The sequence below is a fragment of the Lutjanus erythropterus genome, chromosome 6 (assembly GCF_056507025.1).
Source record: "Lutjanus erythropterus isolate fLutEry1 chromosome 6, fLutEry1.hap2, whole genome shotgun sequence".
Taxonomy (NCBI): Eukaryota; Metazoa; Chordata; class Actinopteri; order Lutjaniformes; family Lutjanidae; genus Lutjanus; species Lutjanus erythropterus.
Window position 1 is genome coordinate 7,838,297 of NC_139322.1, and position 25,962 is coordinate 7,864,258.

Below are 25,962 nucleotides of genomic sequence, written 5' to 3' on the forward strand. Positions count from 1 at the left end.
CTTGAAAATACTGGACCTAGATGGCATTCAGTTTGTGGTATCCAAAGCACAAAAGCAATATGTAAATATTTGAGTATGAGGGCTTCTTGCCCTAATGAGTTTGTTTTAGGTGGTCTTTGGATAAAGATACATGTGTATACAAAAATCATGAAAAACTCCACGGCATTATTGTCACAGCAAGGACCTGTTGGACATTAAACCAAACTCAGACATGTTTTGGCACATATGCCTCTGTCATGGAGTCAAAAACTCCCTGGCTTGTATGCCGAAATGCGTTGCAGTTTCTTCATTTTAAGATACAACAGGCCCATGCATGCATGACAATAAGGGCATTTAATTGTTTTAAAAGGAAGTGCCCTGGAGATTTTTGTGGTTTTTGAATATCAAAAATTCAGTTGAAATACTCAAGGCAATGTCTCTTTCCAGAAATCATGACCTGGTTACTGAAGATAATCCACAGACATTGTTTTGAGCAGTTTCATGTGGGAATTATTTTCTTTCTACTGAACTACAACTGTATCCCCATACAGAAGGAAGTGTGCATCTGCTCATGGAAAAGAGTTTCAGCTCAAGCTGAGGATGCCATTAATGTTTACATCTCTCACTGTCACAAGCAAGAGCCTCTCATCCATGAGTAGATGCACAATTACTTATGTGCAGGGACATGGTTGGCAGAGAGAAAATAGTTCTCACTAACTACTTGCAACAAGGTGTGTAATTTATCTCGAGTAACCAGGTCATGATTTCTAGAAATAGACACTGTTGTTGACTTTTTCAAATGTATGTTTTTGGTGCTTCGAGCTAGGGTTGTTAAAAGTATAGATACTTTGATACTTTTTTAATACCACGTGTCTAGAAACAATACAACGGTGGGTGCCGCAGTTGCTCAGTTGGTAGAGTGTATGCTCCATGTGCTGGGGTCATCACTGATCCCCAGCAGCCATGTGTTTGCTTCCAGCCTTTGTGCCTTTGCTGCACACCATCTCCTCTTTCTCCTCACTTTTTTTGTCTTCACTTAAGTATCTAATAAAGAGTCTTTATTGTCTTGCCTGAAATAGGCTTTCTGCATACAAAAAACCACATGTTCAATAACTTTTTCTATACTGGCATTGTGTGCAAATTGTTGATTTAAAAAAGAGATCTATTTTGTGTGCCTAGGACTTTCTTCTTCTTTTTCCTGTGGTATCAAAAGAGGTATGGAGTGTTGTTTTTTTAATAATAGTATTGTACCAAAGGGTTAGGGTTAGGGTTTAAAATTCTGGTATCATGACAGCCCTACTTTTAGGACCACAAGCTGAGTGCTATCTAATTCCATTATATTGGAGAGAAGGCAGAGACGTCTACAGCTGATATCGTCAAAATATCTCTGCAACTCACACCAAAGCACTATAGATGGATAAATAGCACTGCAGCTAAAAGGGTTTTGGGGTGAACTGCCCCTTTAATTTTGTCGCTAAAGTGATCCTCCAGCGTCGAGGGGGTAGAGATGTTTGTTGTATTTTGGTCTGCTCCATTTCAGAGAGCCATGAAGGTCAAGTGCTGCCTCGGGCTCCAATCAGGTCACTGCATCTTGAGTTCACTGATATGGAACCACTCCAGCGTTTAAGCATGTGTTGATAGCTCAGTGTAAACTTCATGGCTCACTGTACTTTTTTTCTACTTAGGTGTTGCTGAAGTTTGAAGGCCACTGCTCTTTTTTGCCTCCTCCCCTCCCCACTTCCCTTTGCATGAGTGCCACAGCGTTCGTTAAGTCCTGTTTATGACTGCAGATGGTGACTGCAGCCGGCACCGACAGACTTAACAAATGTGATTGTGATTTTTTTTTCTTCTCTTTTTTCTAGTTAAAAGTGGTTATAATAGTGTTCAAGTGACATCAGCTCTGCAGCTGGGATGGAAGACAATTAAATGTGGAATGGAGGGAAAAAAATGTTTGGGCTGAAGGGGCGGGGGGTAACAGAGGAATTTGCCCTGCGACAACCTCCTTCTGTAACCTCATCATAGACCTTGTTAGCGATGGCTACACACAAAATAGTGTCACATCAGCAAGTTCCACCACTCTGCATCACCCCTAATTTCTCAACCCCACATAAAATAGTGGTTTACAGTCTGGCAATTATGGTGTGGTGCTGAGAGATTTTTATGTAGAATGTCCTCTGATTGCTTGGGCTTCAAAATGAGACAAACCCGGTTGTCGACTTCAGCGAAGTGCTTGTTTACGCATTCCTCACATGCAGCCCAAAATCACTTACTGTAGTTTAATTAATGCTTAATTGTCAGCTGGGTGGTGGAGGTCATTAGTGGCTGCTGTATGGCAGCTGGTGGGGTTGACTAAGCTAGACATGGAGAGGCCGCTAATGTTTTTTCATCCACCCACTCCCCCCACCAGGACATTGCTCAAGTCTCCTCTCTTGTGAAATGGGTTTGTTATTTGTCCATAGCAACATAAAACGGACAAATAATCAAATGAAGACTGGTTTAAAGGGGTTTGGATTATTTGAAGTGGGGCTGTGCTACTTATTGACAGTTAGTGTGTTAGCAACAGTAGATGGTGGCCGACGTGCCCCCAGTGTGGAGAAGCAGAGAGGAGCACCAGTGTGGAAGCTAAGCAATATACTGCTGTGGACTGCCAGCAACAAGAACATTACATTACATTACATTTATGCATTTAGCAGATGCCTTTATCCAAAGCAACTTACAAAAAGAGGATTAACAATCAAGCTACATAGAAGAAGCCCTAGAAGAGTATCACTAGATCAGGACAGGAGATGCTCTCTGAAGAGCTGGGTCTTCAGGAGCTTTTTGAAGGCAGAGAGAAGATATTAGCCACTTAAAAGCCCACCCAAAAGAATTAATATCAGTTCAAGGGTACGATATATTTTGAATATTTTCACTGCTTTACCTTGCTGCCAGACAGCATTCTCCAATGGGGAACTGCCGTTATATAAGCCAAATGTCGCTCTCTCCAAAGCAACCAGACTCCACAGATAAAATCAGTAATTTAATCTTGCAGAACACTGGAGTTGCTGGTGTACTGCCGCCTTTTTTGTGTTACTGTGTTATTTTGGTGAATCTAAACTGTTTAAAACAAAGAAGAACCAACAGACTGATTGCAACATTTCATACCATTATGGCACTATGTTGCTTTAAGGCAGTGGTGCCCAACCCTGGTCCTCAGGGACCCCTGTCCTGCATGTTTTAGATGTTTCCCTGCTCCAACACACCTGATTCAAATGATCAGGCTGTTGTCAGGCTTCTGCAGAGGCTTGATGATGAGCTGATCATTTGAATCAGGTGTGTTGGAGTAGGGAAACATCTAAAACATGCAGGACAGGGGTCCCTGAGGACCAGGGTTGGGCACCACTGCAGGTAACACACCCTAAACTGAACAATAACTTCTTTCAATTATGTTTTCTTGATTATTTTATGGGGAAAATGTAACAAAAAATGTTAGACAACTGGTATTTTAATGCCTACTACAGAGGATTAAACTGATATTGATTTTTTTTGGTGGCTAAAAATACCTTCCTACACCAGAACTCCTGCTGCTTCTCCAAACTGGGGGCGTGCAGACTGCCATCTGCTTTAGGTAATACACTGACTACGGTGAAGCACACCATACAACCCCACTCAAAATAATCTGAACTATCCCTTTAATTCTGCAGCATGAGCATCACTAAAGGCTGGTCATGGCTTTTCACATGTATCCTGAGCTCTGCCTGCTGTGATCCCTATCAAACCTGTGATGGTTCTGCTCTCAGTCTCTCTGTGAGGAGTCGTTTGTCTAGACTACCTTTAGCCACAGCGGCTTGGACTCGACCCGATGAGTCTGTCCTTCAGGCGAGCAGCCGAGGATCACCCACCCCCTACCAATTATGTGCATTTGCATACTCATCCCAAGAGCCGGCCATTTGCTCCACCTTCCTTAACAAAGGAATTTGCAATGCTGCTCTCAGCCGACTGCAGTTAGAGCTTCATTAAATGCTAATGATACAAAAGCTCTACCTTTAGAGCACACAGCAGATAAGGTGTGGGGTGGGGAAATGCCAGTTTAGAGCTAGACTGATCCTTGCCAGATAAAGACCCATTAAATGCTAATTCTTCCTCATTTACAGTACTTTCAGATTTTTATCCGCCTGTGTTTGTGTGTGTGAATGTGTGTCGGCACATCTGCGCGTATCTGTGGAAGGTTAGGTAGTGAGAACTTGTTTCAGCTGCCAACTTTCTGATTAAAGCATGATCTGCTTGTTTTGTTATTTCCTGTATTTTTTCCCCTTTGAAAAGCTGCCACGGCCAACTATGGCTGGACTCTGTTCAGATCTGATTCAACAAAAGATGCTGCGGCTTCCACTTTTCCTCGGCCTCATTAGTGTGTACATTTTCCTTCAGTGCTGTCGTACTGCAAACACGTGCAGGGCTTGAAATTAACTTTTTTTTTTCAGTGTCCCAGACGTTACAACCATTGTCCCAAATCAAAGTTCTTTTTTCATTGGGAAGTTGCTGCTCATTAAACATTTCCTTAAGAGAAGTACAAGAGGTTGGACATGATTACATAAAACTTATTATTTATTATTGTATATTGTTTTACTGATAATAGGACTAAACAAGAGCCTTTTAATTCTGCCTGAATGCACTTATTTTGTCTCATTTATGACAAAATTTAAGGCTAAAGTGTCCTATACTACCCTGATGAGTGGAAAAATAAAAACAATCAGACATGATTGTACAACATGTAGGGAAAACGCCAGTCTCTACAAGCAGATTTCTGCACACAGTATAAACAGATATCAACATAAAGTTTGAATGAAGAATCTGCAGGCATATGGGGAGTTCATATGAATGCTAAATCATTCTCAGACGATAGCTGAAGCTTTAAGAGACTGGGAAAATACAGACTTGCTCAGGTCTACTGCTGCTCGCTTGATGGATACACCTCCTGAGCTAAAGATAGATGCAATGAGGCAAAACACTGCATATTTTTTAAAAAAGTGTAAACATACACACATGCAGTGTTATTGAGTAACTTCCTTTGCATTTCGTCTTCATTTTCATATGATGTTAACCAGGGCACAATTAATTGCAATATTATTGAAATTGCAAATATGTCCATGTACAATATCCAAATCACAGGACCAAATCACAATGTTTTGAAACAGGAAAAATGTGTGAGAAAACAGCATTATAATGAAGTACTGTAGTTCTGCAGAGACGCCAAATCTTCTTCAGATGAAAGAAAACATCATCACAGTCCTAATATTTTCTACTTGTCGGTATAAATGAAAATTGTGACGCAAAAATGATCATCCCCACTTATCGTATCACATATCAAAACGTAATTTCAGTGATAAAATTGTCAATCAATTATGTTTTTTTAACCATATTGTGCAGCCCTAGTGTTAGCATGTTGCAAAGATGTTTTGTGGGAAGAGTTAGAAGTCGAAGTTGAACCATATCTTTAGCTACACAGGTTCCCGGGCACCCGTCAAAAACAATACGCCTGTGTGAGTGCCTGATCATGAATGACTGAATGACCTAGAGGCCATTTACATTTGCTTTAGGACTGTTAATATGTCACTTGAATAAGTTTGAATATTTCTTCAGGCAAGAAAGTAACCATTTGGATTCACAACATGTGGTCAGTTTATCCAAATAATGCCAGTTTGCTACAACTTTTTTTATAATGATAAGTTTCTCTTCTGGCCAAGAATTATTCCAGACCACATGTCCTTTTGTCCCAGGTGCTATTGCTATTGTTTCCAGGACAGAGGGACATCCTTAATTTCAAACACTGTACATGTGCTTGCACTTATTTCCAAAAGTTTTTTTTTTTCCATGAAAACCTCAGTTGATCTCTGTTCTTCTGTCTGCTCCTTTTATAGCCTTGTTGTTCAACACAGGTAATCCTTCTTACAGTTAATCTTCTCTTGTTTTCTTGCAGGTGCGGCCTCGTAGCTGCACTGTACTCGTTCAGGACAGATTAACAGAGTACCAGATCTGCCTGTGTTAAATATTTACCGACTGCTCGCATATCTGCGTTTGAGAGATTTATCACAGCGAGAGGGGAGATCCTCATCGTGAGAATCCCTGACCAGGAAGCCTCTCTGTGATTTAGATTACTGTACAGGTGGAGCGCCACCGCTCTACAGGGATATTCTTGCGTCTGCATATGCGGTCAGAAACCATTTCTCTGCTCTCCAAGTCGGACTGGTTTGTTTCTTTTTCTCTCTTCCAACACAAACCAGGAGTTTCTGCTCCACATTTGGAACTGGCGTTGTACTGCGTCTCCTCTGAGGTATTACGACCACAGTGACGGTGTGATACTAAACTCATAACTTCTGCTCCGTGGACGTCCCTTTGTTCTCCCACAGATGTGTGTTCTCAAAACCAGAGATGCTGAAATGATTTGAAAGCTTTGTACTGACCACCAACACACTCCGGCCCACTTCTGTTAATTTTTTTTCCATGAAACATCCTCATAACTTTCTGCGTTTTGTCGTCTGAGGTAATAGATAGGTTCAGTGGGATTAATTATCGTGGATCACAGGGACTTGGAATACTGCATGGTTTAACTGCCTTTTGACTCATGCTGGCTCCCCGGTATTCCTCTGGACCCTACTGAGTAGTTACCCTTGGGGGCAGGATGCTAAGTTTAGCCAAAATGTAAACGTTCATGCACTATTGGAAGATCTGGGTTAGGAAAGGGTGTGCTCTTCCTGTTTTGGAGCCCCCTGGACACCGTCTGGTCTCAGTGGTCCCATGCGTCCTTTACCCACATCAATGCCAGTAACTTTGTCTGTGATCTTTGTCGGGTCAAGGGGGTTTAAAATGATGTAATGGCTAAGCTGCCCACTTAAAACGCATTATCTACACTCTTTGAAATAAAGGTGGAATACAGTCATAAAAGGTTCTTCTGCTTGCCCTCATAGAAGATCCCTTTTTGGCTCCTGGTAGAAACTTTTCTAAGAGTTTCACGTGGGACCCTTTCAGAGAGCTCTAACTAGAACCCAACATGAAGGGTTATACCCAGAGCTGCCTGTGAAAGGTTCCACCCAGAACCTCCTACGAGACCCTTTTCCACCAAATAACCTGTGGTGCTTTAAGTGATTCTTTGCAATATCCTTGGAACCTTGGTACTATCCTGTGAACCAGTCCGCAGTTCCACTAGTTTCGAGCTGACCAGGGGGTTTTTACCGAGAACCTTGACGAAAGCGTTCTTCAGGTTTTTCAACAAACCCTGAAGAACTCTTTCAAAAGAATTCTTTGGATGAATGGGATTCTTGACAGAACCCTTAGTCTGACAAAATGATGAACACTGTGTTCTTCAGAAGCAAATGGTTCTGGGTACAACTTCAGCCCCTTTAGGAAGAACCCTTGTTTCTAAGAGTGCAAGGGCGTCTTATTCCACGCATTCAAAGTTTTATCTTTTTATATTCTAAGTGTTTTATCTAGAACTCGTGCAGGGGGTTCTACTGAGAACCTTGTTTATAGTATGTCACAAAGAACCCTTGGCAAAAGTATTCCTCAAGGATTTCAATAATCCTTGAAGAACTTTTTCAAAAAATGTTCTTTGGATAAAAGGGGTTCTTAATGGAACTCTTAGTCTAACAAAGAAACCCTGATGTTCAAAGAAAGTGTTCTTCAGAAGCAAATGGTTCTGAGTGGAACCTCAGCCCCTTCAAGAAGAGCCCTTTTGGTGTACTGAGGGATTCCAGCTTCACCCTACCCAAACCTTGTTTTTCTCCATTAACATATCATCGCTCTCTGTTCTTTGTTCCTCTCTTTCATCTTTGAAGGCTCTCCTACATGTTATTAGTCCCGTGCCCACCTATAACCTCACTGATTCTTGTGGTCGGCTGTCCTTCCTGTAGTTGTACAGTGCAGCTCCAAGGACGTGGAAGTTTAGTGCCACAGCTGAAGAAACAAGAGTGTGACTCCACTTAGCCTGTCTGCTTTCTTGTTTTCCTATTGAATCTGCCCCACAGGGATACATGTGTGACCGTGTGAGTGTTTCTCCTGCATGAGTGCAGCGAGTGTGTCTGTGAGCATCACATGTGCACATGTCATAGCGGCAGTTTCCCCTGGCTGTATGAGATTATGTAAAACAGTGCTGCAACCTGTTAAAATGTTTTGCTTCTGAGTCAGAATGCAGCTCACTAAACGGTAAAATGTGCGCACCACATCACGTTTAATGCTGTCAAGTGGGAGGTCTGGAATGCAATTTTTAATTGGGGCCAGGCTACGAGCTGCAAACCTTCAGCAACAGTTTGGTAAAGAGTTTAAGGGTTTGTAAGGATGCTGTGGTTTGGTAAACTTGTATCATGCCATCTCTCTTTCTGTGTCTTGCTTGCAGTGCAAGTGTGGTGGTAGGAGCTCCCAAGGCCAGCACAAGGCAGGTGAACGTTACCGAGGGAGGAGCCGTCTTCTACTGTCCGTGGAGCCTCCGCCAATCAGACTGTCACACCATCGAGTTTGATCCTGAAGGTAAGAATTATTATAGAGCTAATGGGAAGGTCAGACATCTGTACTGTCAGTTCAGCTGCCAAACTATTTGTTATTCTCCTGATGTTTGGCAAGTCTTCAACAAATACTTTTTTAATGTAATGGATTTTGATTATGCAATCAATCTGCAACTACCTGGTTGTTTGCAAATCAACTAAAAAAGAAGGAAGGACCATCACATCATAAATCAACCATCTATGCTCTGCTTAGTGCCAGACTTTAGTGCCAGACATACTGAAGTCCATGCAGAAGCGTGAAGAAGTGCATTTAAAACTGAACATATCAATGTCTTATGACTTTTGATTAAGAAATACCTCTACCAAATGAAAGAACACACTTCAGAAAATAACATGCTGACTGATTTTTCCAAGTATGCACATTCATGTATTTGTTTTTGGTCGCTAAATAGTATCCAAAGATGATTATAGGTACACTTTACAGGCTCATGTCAAGACAAATTAAAGTGCTCACTACGCAGATTAAAAAAAAAAGTTGCAAGTGAGGTGTTCCTTGAAAATATTGAGTTTAAGATAAATAAATTCATTAAAGTCTGTATTACTCAGTCTCTCTTCCTTTTATTTTGATCCAGAGGCTGCTTTTGCATGATTATAAAACAACAAGCTTACTGTATGTATCATGGTATCCAGAAACTTCTAGAAACTTTTGACAATGAGTTTATTGGCTGGTTGTGGTTAATCTACGTAATGGCTGGTCACAGTATCAAAAATGGTAGATTACACAGTATAATGGACTAGCTAGCCGTGGATTTTATTGGACTTAATTGAAGGATACTGTCATTAGACTAGAATAAGGTGTGTGGTGTGTAAGTAAGGGAGAGGGAGCAGCAAACTGCTGGTGCTCATAGCAGAATCAGAGACTAAAACGTAGCAGGAAATTGTCAGTCTGGCAGTAAATGTACAGTACAGGTTACATTGTCAAAGTTGTTAAATGCTCAAGACCAAGAAAAGCCTTGTCTGTTGTTTCCAGCAGCTGGAAGGGTGACAGGGGTTAGCCTCAAAGTATGCTGAGCATGAAAGGCTAGAATTAATGTAAAGTTAATAAGGGTGGCAATCTCATGAAACCTTGCGTTGTCCAATCAGAGGCTGTGTATATCTGATCTCAAACATATTACACAATAAAATAATATAAGCTTCAAAATAAAATTTGCAGTGATGACGGTAATGAGCTCAACTCCACGGCAGGCATCACACGAGGTGTTATGGTGATGCAGTTATTGTCACAGCTTGCAGTTGAGGTTTGCTGTTTGTGCGTCCACTTTTGAAGCCATCAGAGCACTTCCCCTCTGCTCCTGTTGTCAGCAGCAGGTCTGTATCAGGCGTCACTGTTCCACTCCGCTGAACTGTTGTCGGCTACGCTGGTTCCTGAACGTGGGATGATCCTTTTTTTCCTGTTTGCGTCCTCTCTTTGGTTGGGGATGAAAAGGATAATGGGGTGCTGAAGAGCATTTTTTGAAGGATACTCCTCCCTTCCTCTTGGGTTTGTGTTTGTGTTGTCTTGCCCCCAGGAGCTATAGGGAGATAAGCAACCAATAAACAAATAGGTCGGACAAAGAAATGTCCTGTTTGTATGACAGGTGAGGTAGACACCACTGGTCCTGACAAAAGGGCTCCAGTTGAGTCAGAATTAGCTAAAAAGGTTTAGGAGAACATGAGGAAGTCTGTGAGGCTGTCTAATGAATAGATTCATGTTTCAGTATGTTGACAGAGAACCTCTCAGCCTGTTTGGCTTAATGTAGCCAAGGAGAGGTGAGGAAAGGGACAATCAAAGTAAAAAGACTGTGTAGTTACAAGCCTTTGTGAAAATACACGCACGCAGTCTGACTCACACATATAGAGGGACAGCTACCGCGGCACTTTTGGCTTCTTTCCTGAGAAATCAAAGTTTCAGCGTGGTCGCCAACTTAAATTTACTGTCCATAATGCACAATAGGGAGAAATATTCCACTGAGTGTTTCACAAGCCTGGTTTAACAACATTCTTTTATTGGACACCGCTGCTCGGTACCCTTTGCTCCACTATTTTTGCACTGTTTTTCTTGCAACATAAAATGTGTTGCACATCCATGGGCGCTGGCTGGAGGCCACGGTGAGTGATGTCATGTGCGAGGCGGCGAGGCCTCGCTCACAGTGAAGGTTAGTCCCCTGGGCTGTCAGACTGTCCTTCATATTTTTTTTAAGGGGCTTTGAAGGAGCTGATTTGAGCGCCAGAGCCGGTTCCGACATCTGGATTGTGGCAGAACCAGCGTACAGTGGAGGAGCACTCAATACATGCACATCTGCATGCAAATGTGGCGCTGCCAAACAGCTGTTACATGATGACATTTACTGCTGCGATTCATTTACTGTAGCTGTGACTTCTTTTCTTTGCCAATCCTGATAGTAACGAACAGAGCAATAAAAAAAAGACATTCAGAGATGGTGATGGCGGTCATAATTTTTTTTTTTTTAACTTACTCCCCTATTAAAGGAATAGTTTGAATTATTTGAAGTGTGGTCGCAGGGATCAATAGTAAGAATTGCCCACTTGCCTTGGGAAAGTAAAATGCCGTGGTGGGCACATAAATTTGGCAACCTCCATGCCCAACTGGGCAAGTGGTAAAAAAGAATTAAACTATATTGAAAATTGATTAATTGCAGCCCTAGATTAAATATGACAATTAAAATTAGTCTTAGTAACTACAAAAAATGTACAGGGACATGTAAAAATTGCAGCAGGAGTATTAATACAATATATCAATAGCAAGAGTTAAAGTGTATGCTATATTAAGAACATTTTGACCACTTTACCATGCCATCAGACTAGAAACCGCCAATATATCAGCGAAATATCACTTTCTCAGAAACAACCAAACGCCATTGGCAAAATCAGCTATTTTAATCTTGCAGGACACAGGAGTTGCTTGTCTTCCGCTGCCTCGATTGGTTAATTTGTTTGTGTTACTGTATGTACTTTGGTGTTTTAAAAAATAAGTTTGGATTCAGTAAAGTCACACAAATGCAAACAAACTAACAGATTGAGACAGCAGTGGACGCACAACTCCTGTGTTCTGCAAAGTAAAATTGCAGTTTTTACCAAAGGAGTCTGGTTGAGCGAGAGAGCAATATTTGGCTTATGTAACGACAGTTTCCCCTCGGAAAAGGCTGCCTGACGTCAAGGTAAAGTGGTGAAAATATTCTAAATGTAGCATACACTTAAACTGACACTGTATTTGTTAGATGGGTCTGTTTTTAGGTGGCTAAAACACATTTTGCTGCTCACTGTGTTCACATCCGTACATTGCTTATCTTCCGTGGCAGTACTGCGCATCAACCACCATCTACTTTAGGTAATAATAAACTAACTGTTGATAAGTTTCTCATGCAACCCCACTTCAGATAATCCAAACTATCCCTTTAATGCACGAGTAAACTGCTGCTTCATTACATTTTATCGTCCTCTAGATTATTGCTATCTCGTATATTCCTATAACGAAGTGGTGTCATGGGTCTCGCTGTCTTTTGGTGTGTTTGAGCTCTGACCCACAGGACACAGACCCTCTTAATTAGCCTAACTAATTGGGTCAAAGTGGCCAGAGGCCCCCCTCCTATCCACTTCCTCTTCCATTGAGATAAGAGCCTTTCTATGGATCTGAGAGGGCAGTAGGGAGGGTGTGAGGGGGGGCACATACAGGATGGGAGGAAGGGAGGAAGGGTAAGAAGGCCAGAGGGAGTGAGGGGAAGGAGGAAAGAGGGAGAAACCAGAGCCCTGTCCCTCCGCTCTGTCCCCCCTCTGTTCTCCTGCTGTTGGTTCTCCCACAGGGCCAGCTGATGTGATGAGTGAATTTGGCCATTTGTCTTCGACCCCACTGACACACACAAAAATACACACACACACACACACTCACAAAGAGAGGCTCTAACCCCACTAATGGGTGTCCTCTCACACACAGTTCAAAGGCAAGAGTGAGTCCAGCCCCCCCCACACTCCTCTGCCGGTCCCAGGAGAGACCGGGGCCGGGCACCGTGTCACATCAGCACACTGCGCTAACCGGCCTCCCAGGGGAGGTGGGAGGCGGGGCTCCGGTCAGATGACATGTTGTTGTTGTGGCCCGTCTCCGGGTTTCCCTCTATCGCCACTCTGAATCTCCCCTGTTTTCATTGAGAGCATTTCATGTGACTCCAGCTGGCCGCCTTCAGTCGTCTCGCAGACAACAAACAGAACGTTATAGTGACACAGAACTAATGCTATATCCAATGCTACCATGTGAGAACTTCGCTTAGCGGATTAAGCTGATGTGCTTCCTCTTGTGTCAGGGTTCCTATGGGTGCTGGAAGTCCTTAAAAACACATTTGAGAACATTTTAATGTAGTTTTTTTAAGGTTTGAAAAGCAGTTGGATTTTGGATAAAGTGCTTGAAACTAGGACCCGACCATTACTGAATTTTTGGGATCGATGCTGATACCAATATTAGAAAAAATCTGATATTGCTGTAATGCCTGATACAGAATAAGTTATGTATAATATAGAATATATATAAATACATTTTTTTTGCAATCATCCCTCAAAGTGGCTAAATCTTGTGACAAAGATGTGTAATGGAGTCAGGATATTTTAGTTTAACAAAAAAACTTTATTGCCCAAGTGATATCAGGGCACCGAAACAGTTGACTTTCACTGGTACTTTTAATAATTACAAATAACTATAAATAAAAAAAAATCAGGTCTCATATAGACACTTATCTGATTGTATCTGCATTTGTTTTATGCTGATACTGATACTGTAGAATATAGCTGTGATAGGCTAATATTGAGCTAATAATATAAAGAAATAAAACAAGTCTTAGGTTTTTTAAATATTTTATTGAAGTTATGTGTTTAGTGATTGTTTTATATTGTCTCAACCATGTTATTTAGGATGCCAGGTCTACTTAAAGCTACTACAAGGGTTTTTTAACTGGTTATCAAACAGTTTAAATTTAATACTGATGCCTCTTTATGACCTGTATAAGCTAAAAAGACCATCCACGAGAAGAATGGATATTTCTGTGCCACATAAAATCTGATTAAATGTGATGAAAAGGTTAAATATTAATTTTGTATCTATATACATAACTTACCACAGCTGTACGAAGCTTGAAAAGCTTGAAAATACACCATGAAAATGCGAATCTGTATTTGGAAAAGGTACAGGAACCCGATCAGAGTTACGCTGTATGGATTACAGGAGGCCTTTTCCGCTGCTACCTCTGGTTGCCTCGGTAACATGACTCAAACCAACACAGTCACTGTTCAGCTCCTACTTCTCTTCGCCTGGTGGCTTAGCGGCGGCCTTATCCAAACAAAGACCTCTGAGTAATGAAAATATTAAGGTGGTGTATGCTTTAAGAAGAGGTACCATGCTGCTAGGGAGGATTAGTTAAAGTAACAAGCTTGTAAGAGGCTGTTTGAAGTGCTGGTCTTGTTATTAAGTTAAGTTTTTTTTTGTTTCCACCCATAGACTTTTAGCTGCTTAAAGGGATAGTTTGAATTATTTATTTATATTTATATCAGTTTAAATGTACGCTATATTTAGAATATTTTCACTGCTTTACTTTGCCGTCAGACAGCTTTTTCTGATGGGAAACTGCCGATATATATAAGCCAAGTATCACTCTGAGGTGCGGAAATTACTCTAAATACAGTGCAAAGAAACTGATATTAATGTTTTTTTTTTAGGTGGATCCTTTTTAAGTGGCTAAAAGACATTTTGTTGCAGACCTTGTCCACAGTAGCATGCTTCTTAGCTTCCATGTTGGTGCCCCTCTCTGCTTCTCCAAACTGGAGGCGAGCTGATCAGTATCTTCTGTAGGTAATACACTATTAGTACAACCTTACTTTAAATAATCTAAACCCTATCCCTGTAACACACTGGGCGCAGGGCTGTTTCATTAATCTCATGATGAATAATGTTAGCAGGAAAGCCCAGCGATGGAGATTAAGCAGAAATGCTGTTGGGTTATTAAAAAACTATAATCTCTCTGCTTACACTCTGGGGTGAGGGGAAGCAGCCCTCCCTGAAAGCAAAGAGCCATACAGACATGGAGACTTGGGCGAGATAGTGTAAGAAAAATGAATAGGAAGATGCAGATAATACTGAAAATGAAAACAGAGAAGAGGAGACAGAAGTGTGTGCCTAAACAGAGATGACTGAGAGGTTGCTATGAGGAAGCCGGGCCAGAGCGTGTATGTTTTCCTTGGACCCCGGCCCCTTCGCTGTTTCCACAAAGACGCGGAGCAGCTCCAGGCTGCCGAGTTGGCCGGGGAGAGAGGGAGAGTAGGGGAGGACAGGCGTGGATAGAGGGGCCTGAGGCACAGCCTGCTCTCTTCACATTCACGCAGGTCGTGATCTGTTGCAGTTTGTGTCGGTCCTCAAGTGTCGAAGAGACGCTGCATAATGCCTGTGGTTTGACAAAGTTAACAGGGGAAGTGAATCTGCATTTCTGTTCAGGGTGGTGTGCTTCTTCAGAAATCCTTAGGTCGTTCTTGACTCGGGCTGCAACTTTTTAATTATTTTCATTATCGATTAATTTGTCGACCATTTTCTGGATTGATTTATTAGTTGGGAAATGTTGATCAGGGCTTCCCAAAGCCCAAAGTGATTTTATTCTTTGTTGTTATTTGATAACCGCTAATAAATAATACAATTTGTACAGGGGCAAATAAAGTCGATTTCTGACTTATTTGCCTGACCAGAGAAGTACCCCCCCCCCAAAAAAAAAAAAAAAAAAATTAGCCTGTTTTGACCTCACCTTCCCTTATAGATATCAGCTCATACTCTCAATTTCTTGCAGTCAGTGTGTGAACTATATAGTAGTGATGTGCAGGTTTGCACAGTCTTAAAAGTTTCCAAAATGCTTATTATTAACAGTCACATCTACTTGCATTTTGATACACTCATTGAAAAATGCTTGACTTTCAGCATAATCCGGCTTTTCATCTAGTGCACAATTGCTCATGTAAACCAGCAAACTTAAAATATTTAAAATGAGTCATAGCTGGCTCAGTCCTTTGTTGATCGCTTACTCTGGAAATTATCTGGCGTTAAATGATCATTATCAGATTGGCAGCTGGTAAAATAAACAAAGTGACAGTATACTGTGATTCCTGTGGGTGTGAATTGATTTGCATCTGTATTTATAATAGCAATTTAGATGTGATGATTAAGACTTTGAGAGTGTGGAAATGAAAAGTTGTATTTTACTCTTAAAAAGTTGTACGAACCCTGGGATGTGAATTCCCTGCCTAATCAATTTGTCTGCATTTCATTCTCAATTGCAGCACAGATGTAACATCTGTCTTCCAATAAAGTTGTGTTTAAAACCTGACTCCCTGGACCATCTGTCAGGTCACCTGCTGCTGTCAAAACGTTGATGTGAGAGATCAGCGTTGGTGGACAGGTGGTCAAACAGAGCGAAGGGTCAGTGAGGTTAATCAAGGCCAGTCCAGTTCAAACCCGGCCAAGCTAGGAGAACTATCACCTCCTGATCAGTGTACAGCCGAACAGCAAATTCTTTTCAAATTCTCACCCTGATTGTCTTTGCATGAATAATAGTGTAACTGGAGTCTTGAAACTTGCCTTCTGCCAAACGTCCAGATGTTTCCAAGGGCCTGGGAAGGGAAGGCAGGCTTATGATACTCAACGTCCAGATGAATGAATGCATGTTTTGTCATACTGCTCTTACTCAGTGTCATTTTCCTGTTTTTCTCAGGGGATCGCACCGTCTTGCTGAACGACACGAAACATCAGGTTGACTTCAAGTCCCACCAGTGGTTCGGCGCCACTGTGCGTTCTCATGGCGACACGATTCTGGTAAGGTGACCCTCTCGGAGATGATTTTGGGCGTGGGGCAGATAGGAGAGTTTTTGGGAGACTTTCAGCTGTGACTGGGGCTTTCACTGATGCTCTGACCACATGACTGTGAGAAACTTTCTATGACCCCAATTCCAAAACAGTTAGAACATTGTGTAAAACATAAATAAAGGAAGAATGCAATGATTTGCAAAAACCTTTCAAACTGTTCAAATTTTATTGTTTTTTTTAATTCGATGCCTGCAACACATTTCAAAAAAGTTGGGACAGGAGCCAAGTTTACCACTGTGATACATCACTTTTTCTTTTAACAACACTCAGTATGCTTTTTGGAACTGAGGACAGTAATTGTTGAAGTTTTGAAATTGAAATTCTTGGTCATTCTTGCTTGATATATGACTTCAGGTGCTCCACAGTCTGGGGTCTCTGATGTTGTATTTTGTGCTTCAAAATGCACCACACATTTTCAGTGTGAGACAGGTCTGGACTGCAGGCAGGTCAGTCTGGTACCTGAACTCTTTTAATACGAAGCCTCGCTGTTGGAACACCTGCAGAATGTGTCTCGTCTTTGTCTTGCTGAAATAAGCAGAGACATCTCTGAAAAAGATGCTGTCTGGGTGGCAGCGTATGTTGTTTCAGAACCTGTTTACTGACATGCTTTGCAATGCAGTGCCACTTTGGGGTCAAAGGTCACAGACATGCAATGTTGGTTTTTGGCTTTTCTCCTTATGTGCAGACATTTTTCTGGATTCTTCAAATCTTTAATGATATGAATTGTAGGTGATGAAGTCCCTAAATTCCTGTAATTTTGTGCAAAACTGCTGGACTACTTGCCCACGCAGTTTTTCGAAAAGTGGTGATCCTCGCCCCGTCCATGCTTGTGAATGACCGAGCCTTTCGAGGATGCCCCTTTAATACCCGATCATGATACTGTCACCTGTTTAATTAACCTGAATGTTCCCGTCTTTTGTTGCTCCTGTCCCAACTTATTATCAAATTCAGAAAGAGTGTATATTTACAAAAGACAATAAATTTAATCAGTTTAAACATTAAATATCTTGTCTAAATAACATTTTACACAACGTCCCAGATTTTTGGAATTGAGGTTGCACTTCCAGTGACGTCTCACTCTAATGTCAGTGGTCTTTGTTAGAAATTTGTCTCCCAGATTACTGTCCATTAAGTTTTCACTCCGCTCTGTAAAGAAATGTTTTGTGCCCCTCCTGCGACATCAAAGTTGAGCTGCCTGTTGTTTGGTCTGATAGTGAGGGTTGTGACCTGGGTTGAGTTTCGTGCTCACCCTGCTCCAGATGTAGCACTGACCTCAGCCCGGCTCTCCTCCCGAGTTCACCGGGGTGTTGTTGCAACTGGAAAAACATCTCTTAACTAAAAGCTCAACCCATTCATCACCACATCTCCTCCCTCCCCTTCTCCTCCCCGCCAATCCCCCGTCTCTCTCCACCTCCTCTCCACCCCAGGCCTGCGCCCCCCTCTACTCCTGGCGGACGGAAAAGGATATCCCCCATTCTGATGCCACAGGAACCTGCTACCTCTCAGCCCATAATTTCACCAAATTTGTGGAGTACGCTCCCTGCCGCACAGGTAACTGTCACCTCTATTCAAATCTGACAGTTATGTTAACATTGACTGTTAGTTTTCTCCTGAATGTAACTTATCATGATATTACAGCTGCTCTCCAAGAATATTTTTAGCTGTTCAGTTTCATTTCACACCTGGCACTACATTGTGTCTCCAGATGTGATCGGATCTCACTTCCCCACTCTTTATGCAAATAAACATGTCGCTACCTCATTGCCGTTTGCTAAGACCAAAGGCGAGTACAGTAGTAGTCAACACGCTGGGATAAACGGACCCAATGTTTTTACAAAAAGAAAGACATAACTTAATATATAACATTTGCAGAATTTAAAGAAGTCCCAAGACAGCCTTCTGCAAAGTTGATAAAGTTGCTCTGAACTCAACAACTCACAAAATTGGGAGATTTTCTAAGGAAGTCTGGGGTCTTTCTTCACAGGCAACAGCTAAGCAGCCTATATGTATTACCAGTTACTGTATTTGTAAAATTTGACAGTTGTAAAAGGTTACAACATCAAATAATTCATGATATACGACTCCACTCCTGTGTGTTTCAGAGATCAGCGATGCGGAGGGACAAGGTTACTGCCAGGGAGGATTCAGTGCTGACTTCACAACGGTAATAACTATGTTTCTGTCAGTGAACCACCAGAGGTTTCTGGGTAATCTTTTCCCTTTTCTTTGTAGTAATTCACAGGTTTTATCTTTCAGGATGGCAAAGTGGTACTGGGAGGCCCAGGCAGCTACTACTGGCAGGGTATGTAGGACATACCAATCAAATCAACCAAGTTAAAATCATAAAAACCAAGCCTCAAAATAAGTCTATTTTTATTTCCTCTAACTTTAGGTCAGGTGATCTCTGCAGCGAAGGAGGACATTATCAAAGCGTACTACCCAGGCTATTTCATGCAGTCCGTGGAGAGCCAGATCCAGACCAAGCAGGTCACTTCTAAACATGATGACAGCTACCAAGGTAAAAGAGGTTTTTATCAGAACTGCACATTCACATTCCACTGCAAACTGTGGCTGAAATCTGTGCTCTCATCTACAGGCTACTCTGTGGCTGTTGGGGAATTCAGTGGCGATCAGGTAGAAGGTAAGTCAATAAAAGAGAGGATGCACTCACATGCTGACTGTTGGATGAATCACACCGGACGTGAAACACACGTGGCCAGTCACATGAATGCCTAGTTATAGTTAAAAGTGGGGGTACAAGATTATTAACACCTGATGGTGTCATTTCTTGCAATATAGAGCCTTCAATTGTGAACAATAAAGGTGCTCTTTTGCTATAAAGCTCAGCTTATATTGTACTATTGGAACCGTTTACTGCATATTGCCATTAGAAACTGAGTAAAATTATTAGCTGATCATCCAGAATCAGTGTCAGACAACCATATCATCATTTAGCAGTGACCTAGTGTTTCTAGTTGTGGCATAATGATAAAAAAATATACATATTAGCACCTTAAATTAAACTTAACCTCCCTCCTGCTCTCTAGGGGAAATATTAAACCAAACTCCCTTTAAAATATATGAAATATTAACAATTTATTTTTTCGAACATTTGAAACAATTCCATACATGTCTGTAAAAACACATAACACTAGAAACGAAATAAAAGGCTGCATATTCTCGTCAATTTGGCATCAATATATTGGACTTTGTTGCCTTAACTCGCTACCTTGGGAACCATGGGAATGAGATGCAAACCATTTGAAAACTTAAAATTTCTCACTCAATTACTTGCTGGTTGATGGATTGGATACACGCTGAATTAAACACCACCTCCTAGCAGTGTTAATTCCCCATCTATTGTGTGTGTGTACAGATGTTTGATTGTGTAATGTTTTCTTGTATTTCGTGATTTATGCTTTTTTTTTCTTTCAGTGGCGGCAAAGATTTTTCCATTGCGCAGCTCATGTATTCAAAAATAGCAAAGTTGTACAATCAAAACGTGGGGATGCAAAACCCCACATTAGCTCCGTCACACATGGGCAGTCGCATAGCAATGCAAATACAACAGCAGAAGTGAACATTTACTGAAGTCAGCTACAATATTTTACATGATTATTGAGCTGGAAATGCCGTCAATACTGGAATTCTCTTATCCCCCTCGCTGGGCTTGACCTGTACATTTTCCCCCCTAAATCTTTGCTTCATGTCTCTGTGCACCTCTCAGATTTTGTGGCCGGCGTTCCAAAAGGACCCATACTTTATGGTTCGGTAAGAAAGTTTAATCATCACTCTCACTGTGCAGCTTTTAGAATGAGAGGCCTGGGCTTTAAACTTGGGTCTGATACAGGAAAGTAAAAAGAAAGAAAACAGCCTCGGTGATATTGTCACAGTGGGGATTATTTTTGCAGCGAATTCCACACCAGACTCTGTGCTTATATTAGACCATATAAAAAGACACTCACCATATGTGGCTCTGTGTTGCAGGTGTCTGTCCTGAACGGTACAAATCTGAAGACGATGATTAATTACACTGGCGAGCAGGTGAGTCGGAGACCTCTTATCTCCGCCCTCTACGGAAAGCTCCTTCATGCTCCACTTCCTCTGTGTTTTCACTGCTCAGCTCCTCATGAGAGCCCTTAATTTGTTGAGTCAGTGTAAGCAAAAATAATTTCCTTTACAGTTGTTCTCTTTACTGGATTTTGGTCTCTTTCGTGGTTTGCTGTAAAGCTCAATTATTGAGGGGAAAGTGCAGTGGCAATTTGTGCAAATGGTTCTGGGGATAGAAATGCACTGAGCTCGTTTAAACAGTGATGATTGACTCAGCTGAATAAATACAATCACGAGTGAATTTGCTTACGCTCTGGCAATTTGGGCTGCTTCCGCGAACGCCTGTGTTTTTAGACTCGGGTTCATGACAAAAAAATTCAGAAAATGAAACTGACCTGGATCAGGAACGGCACCAAACTGGGCCGAACCTGTAAAACACATCAAGCCTTCATGTTTCCTTCAAGCCTTCCTTTTTTCTACACTGCAAAAAAGTTATGAAAACGCATAATCAAAGCAACTGCCTTCACTAGACAATTTTGAATCAAATCTAAACACTTAAAAAGGAATGGCTCGCCCCCAAAATCAGAAATGCATATTTTTCATGTAGTGCTATTTATCCATCTATTTTTTCTGGTGTGTGTTGTGGAGTTTTGGAGATAGGGGCCACAGCTTTTCTGCAATAAAGTAGAACTAAATGGCACTCATGTTGCTCAAAGTGCCAGAAAATACTTTTGAAAAACTCAGCAGCACTGCGTCGTTCCAGAAATCATGATCCAGTTACTCAAGATAATCAACAAACTTTTTTATGAACAGTTTCATATAAGAACCACTTTCTTAATACTGAAAAGAAATCTTTTGTTCAAATAATTTACTGTGAGCCGTGAACTTATTTTGTAATTGTTTGGGTGCTTGAAAGTAAAATGGCTGCAAGTGAAAATAGTAATTTATGGTTAATAGTTTAGTATTATTCACTTTTACTTCAATATTCAAAATACAATTTTCTGTAGTTTTTTAAACTTCAAAGATTCGAGTTTATCTTAAAAAGAAAAGTACATTGTCTTAACAAAACATTATTAGATAGTACAACATTTTTAAAAGTTTACACGATAAAACTTTAATGCAACTATTTGCAGGGTGCAAATTGCAATAAAAAAATTTCCATGCAACTTGGCAGTTACATGAAGTAATTCAAAAGTAATCAAAGTCTCATGCATCACAATTTAACAGTTAATTTGTCTTACATGAGGTGCCTAGATTAGGGTTTTTTTAAAATAATTTTTTTCTGACAGCATTACCAAATCTGTGAGGATCATTTACTCCTGAAAATAAGCGACAGGACCATCTTTTGTTGAAATCAGTCAGTTAAAATCTGTTGAAATGTTTGATGTCATCATCTGACATGTTATCAGTGTTTTGGTTGGGTGTTGTGTGAAACTAGTTTCACAAAGTTCAGAGTTTTGCCACCGTTGAGGCTGAGTGTCAGTCAAGTGTGTGATGTAGAGGGCTTCATACCATGTAACTCAACTCAGTTTCAATTCGGTTTGACAACCAAAGTTGCGTAAAAGTTTCACTGTGTGAAGTCAGCCAAAGCATTTGAGTTGGACTCAAAACTCAAAAATGCTTTGAAATTATGAGTTTATTTTTGTTTTTTTTTTACTTTTTTTTTTTTTCATTTTTACAGTGTAGTAATGCAGAAAGCAAGTTTGCACTTGTGTGGCTGTTGTGTATTATCTCAGAACAAACTTAATCCTGATGATGTTAATACCTTTTGACAATGAGATTTTCATTGGCTAAAGTGATGGAAAATACTTTTTGTTTACAGATGGGATCATATTTTGGCTACGCAGTGGCTACAACTGACATCAACAGTGATGGGTGAGTAGAAACCTTGTGTCTGTCTGTTTTTCTCACCCTCCCCGCCTCCCTCTCACTCTTTGTTGCTCAATAATTCACTGGCAGAATCTAGATTGGATGCCACCAGCAACCCATTACAGGCGTCAAAGTGTCTGAGCTTAAACGAGTTTGTGTGATTTTCCTTTCTTGTCTGCAGGATGGCTGACCTGCTGGTGGGAGCTCCCATGTTCATGGTCCGTGGCTCAGACGGCCGTCTGGAGGAGATGGGCCGGGTTTATGTTTACCTGCAGCGCAAGCCCCTCAACCTGGAGCTCCGCCTACCTCACCTGACAGGCACCCAGGTGTACGGGAGATTTGGCAGCACCATTGCACCACTGGGAGATCTGAACCAGGATGGTTTCAATGGTAAGAATGGGGATTGTAGTAGGGGGACTGATGGAAAAACTTAAATAAAATTAGAATCAGTTTATTTTTGTTTCTGCATCTGCATGAAAATGAAATTTACATTGTAGACAGAGGAAGTTTAAGTATAAAAACTGTAGGAATGCATAATATAATTGCTCTTTAGCTTTTTATGAAGCGTCAGGTGCCCTGAGTCATCTAATAAGGTGGCTAGCTCCACGGCTAACTGAGCTAATTAGCTAACACCAGCTACAGTTAACAGCAGATATCAGTTAGCCCACTTTAGAAACAAGTAAACTGTCCAATTGATTCGGTTGTAAACTGGCCTTATAACGTTTAATAACAGCTTTATAACAAGTCCAAATGGCACCACTTTAGTTGCGGTCAAGGGAATATTCATAACATCAATTTAACAGTGTAATAACACTTAATGGCAGCTTTGTGCTTGTCCAAAATATACCACTTCAGTTGAGATCAGGAAAATGATTCATGACACTGTTATTAAGAAGATATTTATGGTCCCAGAGCAGTGAAGCAAAAATGACTTTGTTGATCCCCAGACTTTTCCTCTCGTCAATTATTAGTTTGCTAAAACTTTAATTTATGACCAAATACCACCAAAACTAAAGGCATGATTAACCACAGCTGTGTATTGTGTTTATTGCTAATTAGCTAACATTACATTTAACTCAAGTACAGCCTCACAAAGCTGCTGACTGTAGAAACGTCTTCCCAGCCTTATAATATTAGCTACTTTCTCCATTAAGTCCTGCATTGTTCACCTTTGGCAGACGTGGCTATCAGCTGTCCGTTTGGCGGGGAGGACCAGCAGGGTCTGGTCTACATCTATAACGGATACTCAGATGGACTCAGGGAAAAGCCCTCTCAGGTGATCACTGGCCAGTGGGCTGCTGGGACTATTCCTGCGAGCTTTGGATTTTCCCTCAGAGGTGCGAAGGACCTGGACATGAATGGATACCCAGGTGAGTGAGGCTGGAAGCGTGCAATGACCATCTTTTTTTTCATCTTTTCATCTGATAAGTATGTTTTCTAATTCTGTCCCTTTATCTCCTCAGATCTCATAGTTGGAGCCTTTGGTGTTAATAAAGCAGTTCTCTACAGGTAGGTTGTTTTAAATCATCCACTATATTTAATCATACAGTCTGTGTTAAAAGCAATAGTTTGACTATGCTTATTCACTGTCTTGCTGAGGAGATCCATATCGAGACAAATGTCTACACTGAATATGAAGCTAGAGCTAGCAGAAAGTTAGCTTAGCTTAGCATCAAGACTGGAAGAAGAGGGAGGGAGCATCTCTGGCTCCTCCCAAAAGTGTATATGGTCATACCTTGTTTGTTTAATCTGTGCAAAAACAGAAAAGTAGGTTTTAGAGTTGCTGGTGGGACAGTTAGCTAGCTGTTTTAACCATTAGATGTTATAAATTGTGCGCTTAACTCACAGCAATCAAATAGATATATTTCCCAATCTGTCACGCTATTTCTTTAATGCAGTAAAACTGAAAATTAAATCTTTGATGATTCAATCTGCATTCGTTACCCACAGATCCCGCCCAATAGTGAACACCAGTGCCTCTCTGACAGTTTACCCCACCATGATCAACCCTGAGGAGAAGAACTGCATGGTCATCAGTGGAAACACCAGCATTCCTGTTTCCTGGTGAGTGTTCAGCTTGTTTAGTATTAAAACTCAGTTTCCTGTGTGACTCAGGCTTTAGTTCTGCTCTGTTGGTATTTATTTCACTCAACTGCCAAAAGATGGGCTTCCCCATTTCCCCCCCGCATGAATAAACAGTCCTGTCCTGGCAGGAAGCTCTGATAAGGAATATCCTTTCCATCAGCAGTCACGGTATTAATGCGCGTCGAGAGCTGCTCTTTTCCTGACCTATTTTCAAAATGTCTTCATATCACACCGTTTCTGTTGCGGAGCGGAGGAATAACGTGCTGAATAGCAGCATTGTTAGCTGTTTTTTGGCCTCCTCCTCCTCCTCCAAATGTGCACAGTGTTCAGTTCCAGAGAAGGGGAGAGGAAACAGACGACGGTTGCTCGCTCGCTGCTCGACATGGTTGACACTGCACTCACGTGTCTGCCCCCCCCCACCCTTCCAGATCCTGATCCATAAAGGAAACTCTTGTATACACATGTGTCTTGATTACACTACGTTGCCTGGTGATGAGGAGTTTTTGGTGGGGGTGAAAGGAGAGCACAAGGGATAATGGGAGGGAGGGCGGCAGGGGAGGGGCTGGGAGTTTTTTTGCTGTTGCTTTGAATGAGATATTGTTTGGTGGTGGAACACAGCTGGGAAACATCAGGACACGTAGACTCCCGTGAGCGTGCGCACACAGTCGTGCAGAAACAGGAGCTTAATACATGAAGTTATTACTACTTGAAGAAGTCCTTGTACCCTGTGTGTCTCATTTTTCACCTCTCTTCCCTTTCCTGTGCTTTTTTTTCCCAACACACTCTCCCATTTTCCTGCCTCACGTCTTCCAGTTTTTGCTTTTTTGCCTCATGTGTGGGTTTACTAGTAAAAGGATTGGGGGTTTTGGGGTTGCAGACTTTTGGACAGCAGCTCCGTGTTGTGCGGCTGATGTCATGGGAGAAAGCTAAAGGCTTATATAGACAGCCATTGACTGGTCAGCCCTGAAACCTGAGTCGTCGCCCAATTTCACCCTTCTTAACTCTGCTATTCCTTTGTGTGTGTGTGTGTCGGGGAGGGGGGGCTGCTGTCGGTGGAAACGGAGACACACCGATTTATCAGCTTGGCTGGCGAAAGCACTCAGATGCCAGTGCGTCTCCAAACATTTTGTTCATATTATTCATCGTATTCCCATTACGCCTCGTGTGCCTCGTAATGTGAGCCATGTAAGGAGCTGACACAAGAAAAGTGGGCCATGAGAGAGAAAGAGAGTGAGGAAGAGAACAAGTGAGGGCAAGTGAGGTGTCTTGTGTGTACAGCGTATTTATACTGAGCTTCTGCCATAAATGAACATGCTTCTCTCATCATGTCCCTGTCCTGTCCGTCCAAAACAGTGTCAACCTGAGTTTCTGCATATCTGCCGATGGGAAGCACCTACCAGACGCCCTAGGTGAGCCAATTTTTCACATCTGCACTTCATTAAAAGTAAGGAAACAGTCAAGTAACCACCAGTGGTGATGTTTTAAGTCAATGACAGCCTGGAGGTTAAAGTGCTTTGGCAGGTGATGCAGCTTTTGGGACAAAAAAGGGGGCTTATGCGCCAA

At 41.6% G+C, this 25,962-nt stretch overlaps 1 protein-coding gene across 1 annotated transcript in view; it reads left to right on the forward strand.

The window, feature by feature from the left end:
* The window catches only part of itga5 (integrin, alpha 5 (fibronectin receptor, alpha polypeptide)), a 57,959-nt gene that overhangs the window by 8,729 nt on the left and 23,268 nt on the right, over positions 1–25,962 (forward strand). The window contains exons 2-16 of the mRNA XM_084720418.1: positions 8,348–8,478; positions 16,244–16,344; positions 17,823–17,946; positions 18,498–18,559; positions 18,652–18,697; positions 18,788–18,913; positions 18,992–19,036; positions 20,123–20,166; positions 20,383–20,439; positions 22,268–22,320; positions 22,496–22,704; positions 23,493–23,684; positions 23,778–23,823; positions 24,265–24,378; positions 25,753–25,808. Coding sequence (XP_084576544.1) covers positions 8,348–8,478; positions 16,244–16,344; positions 17,823–17,946; positions 18,498–18,559; positions 18,652–18,697; positions 18,788–18,913; positions 18,992–19,036; positions 20,123–20,166; positions 20,383–20,439; positions 22,268–22,320; positions 22,496–22,704; positions 23,493–23,684; positions 23,778–23,823; positions 24,265–24,378; positions 25,753–25,808 — 1,406 coding nt within the window. The remainder of the gene's footprint in view (positions 1–8,347; positions 8,479–16,243; positions 16,345–17,822; positions 17,947–18,497; positions 18,560–18,651; positions 18,698–18,787; positions 18,914–18,991; positions 19,037–20,122; positions 20,167–20,382; positions 20,440–22,267; positions 22,321–22,495; positions 22,705–23,492; positions 23,685–23,777; positions 23,824–24,264; positions 24,379–25,752; positions 25,809–25,962) is intronic.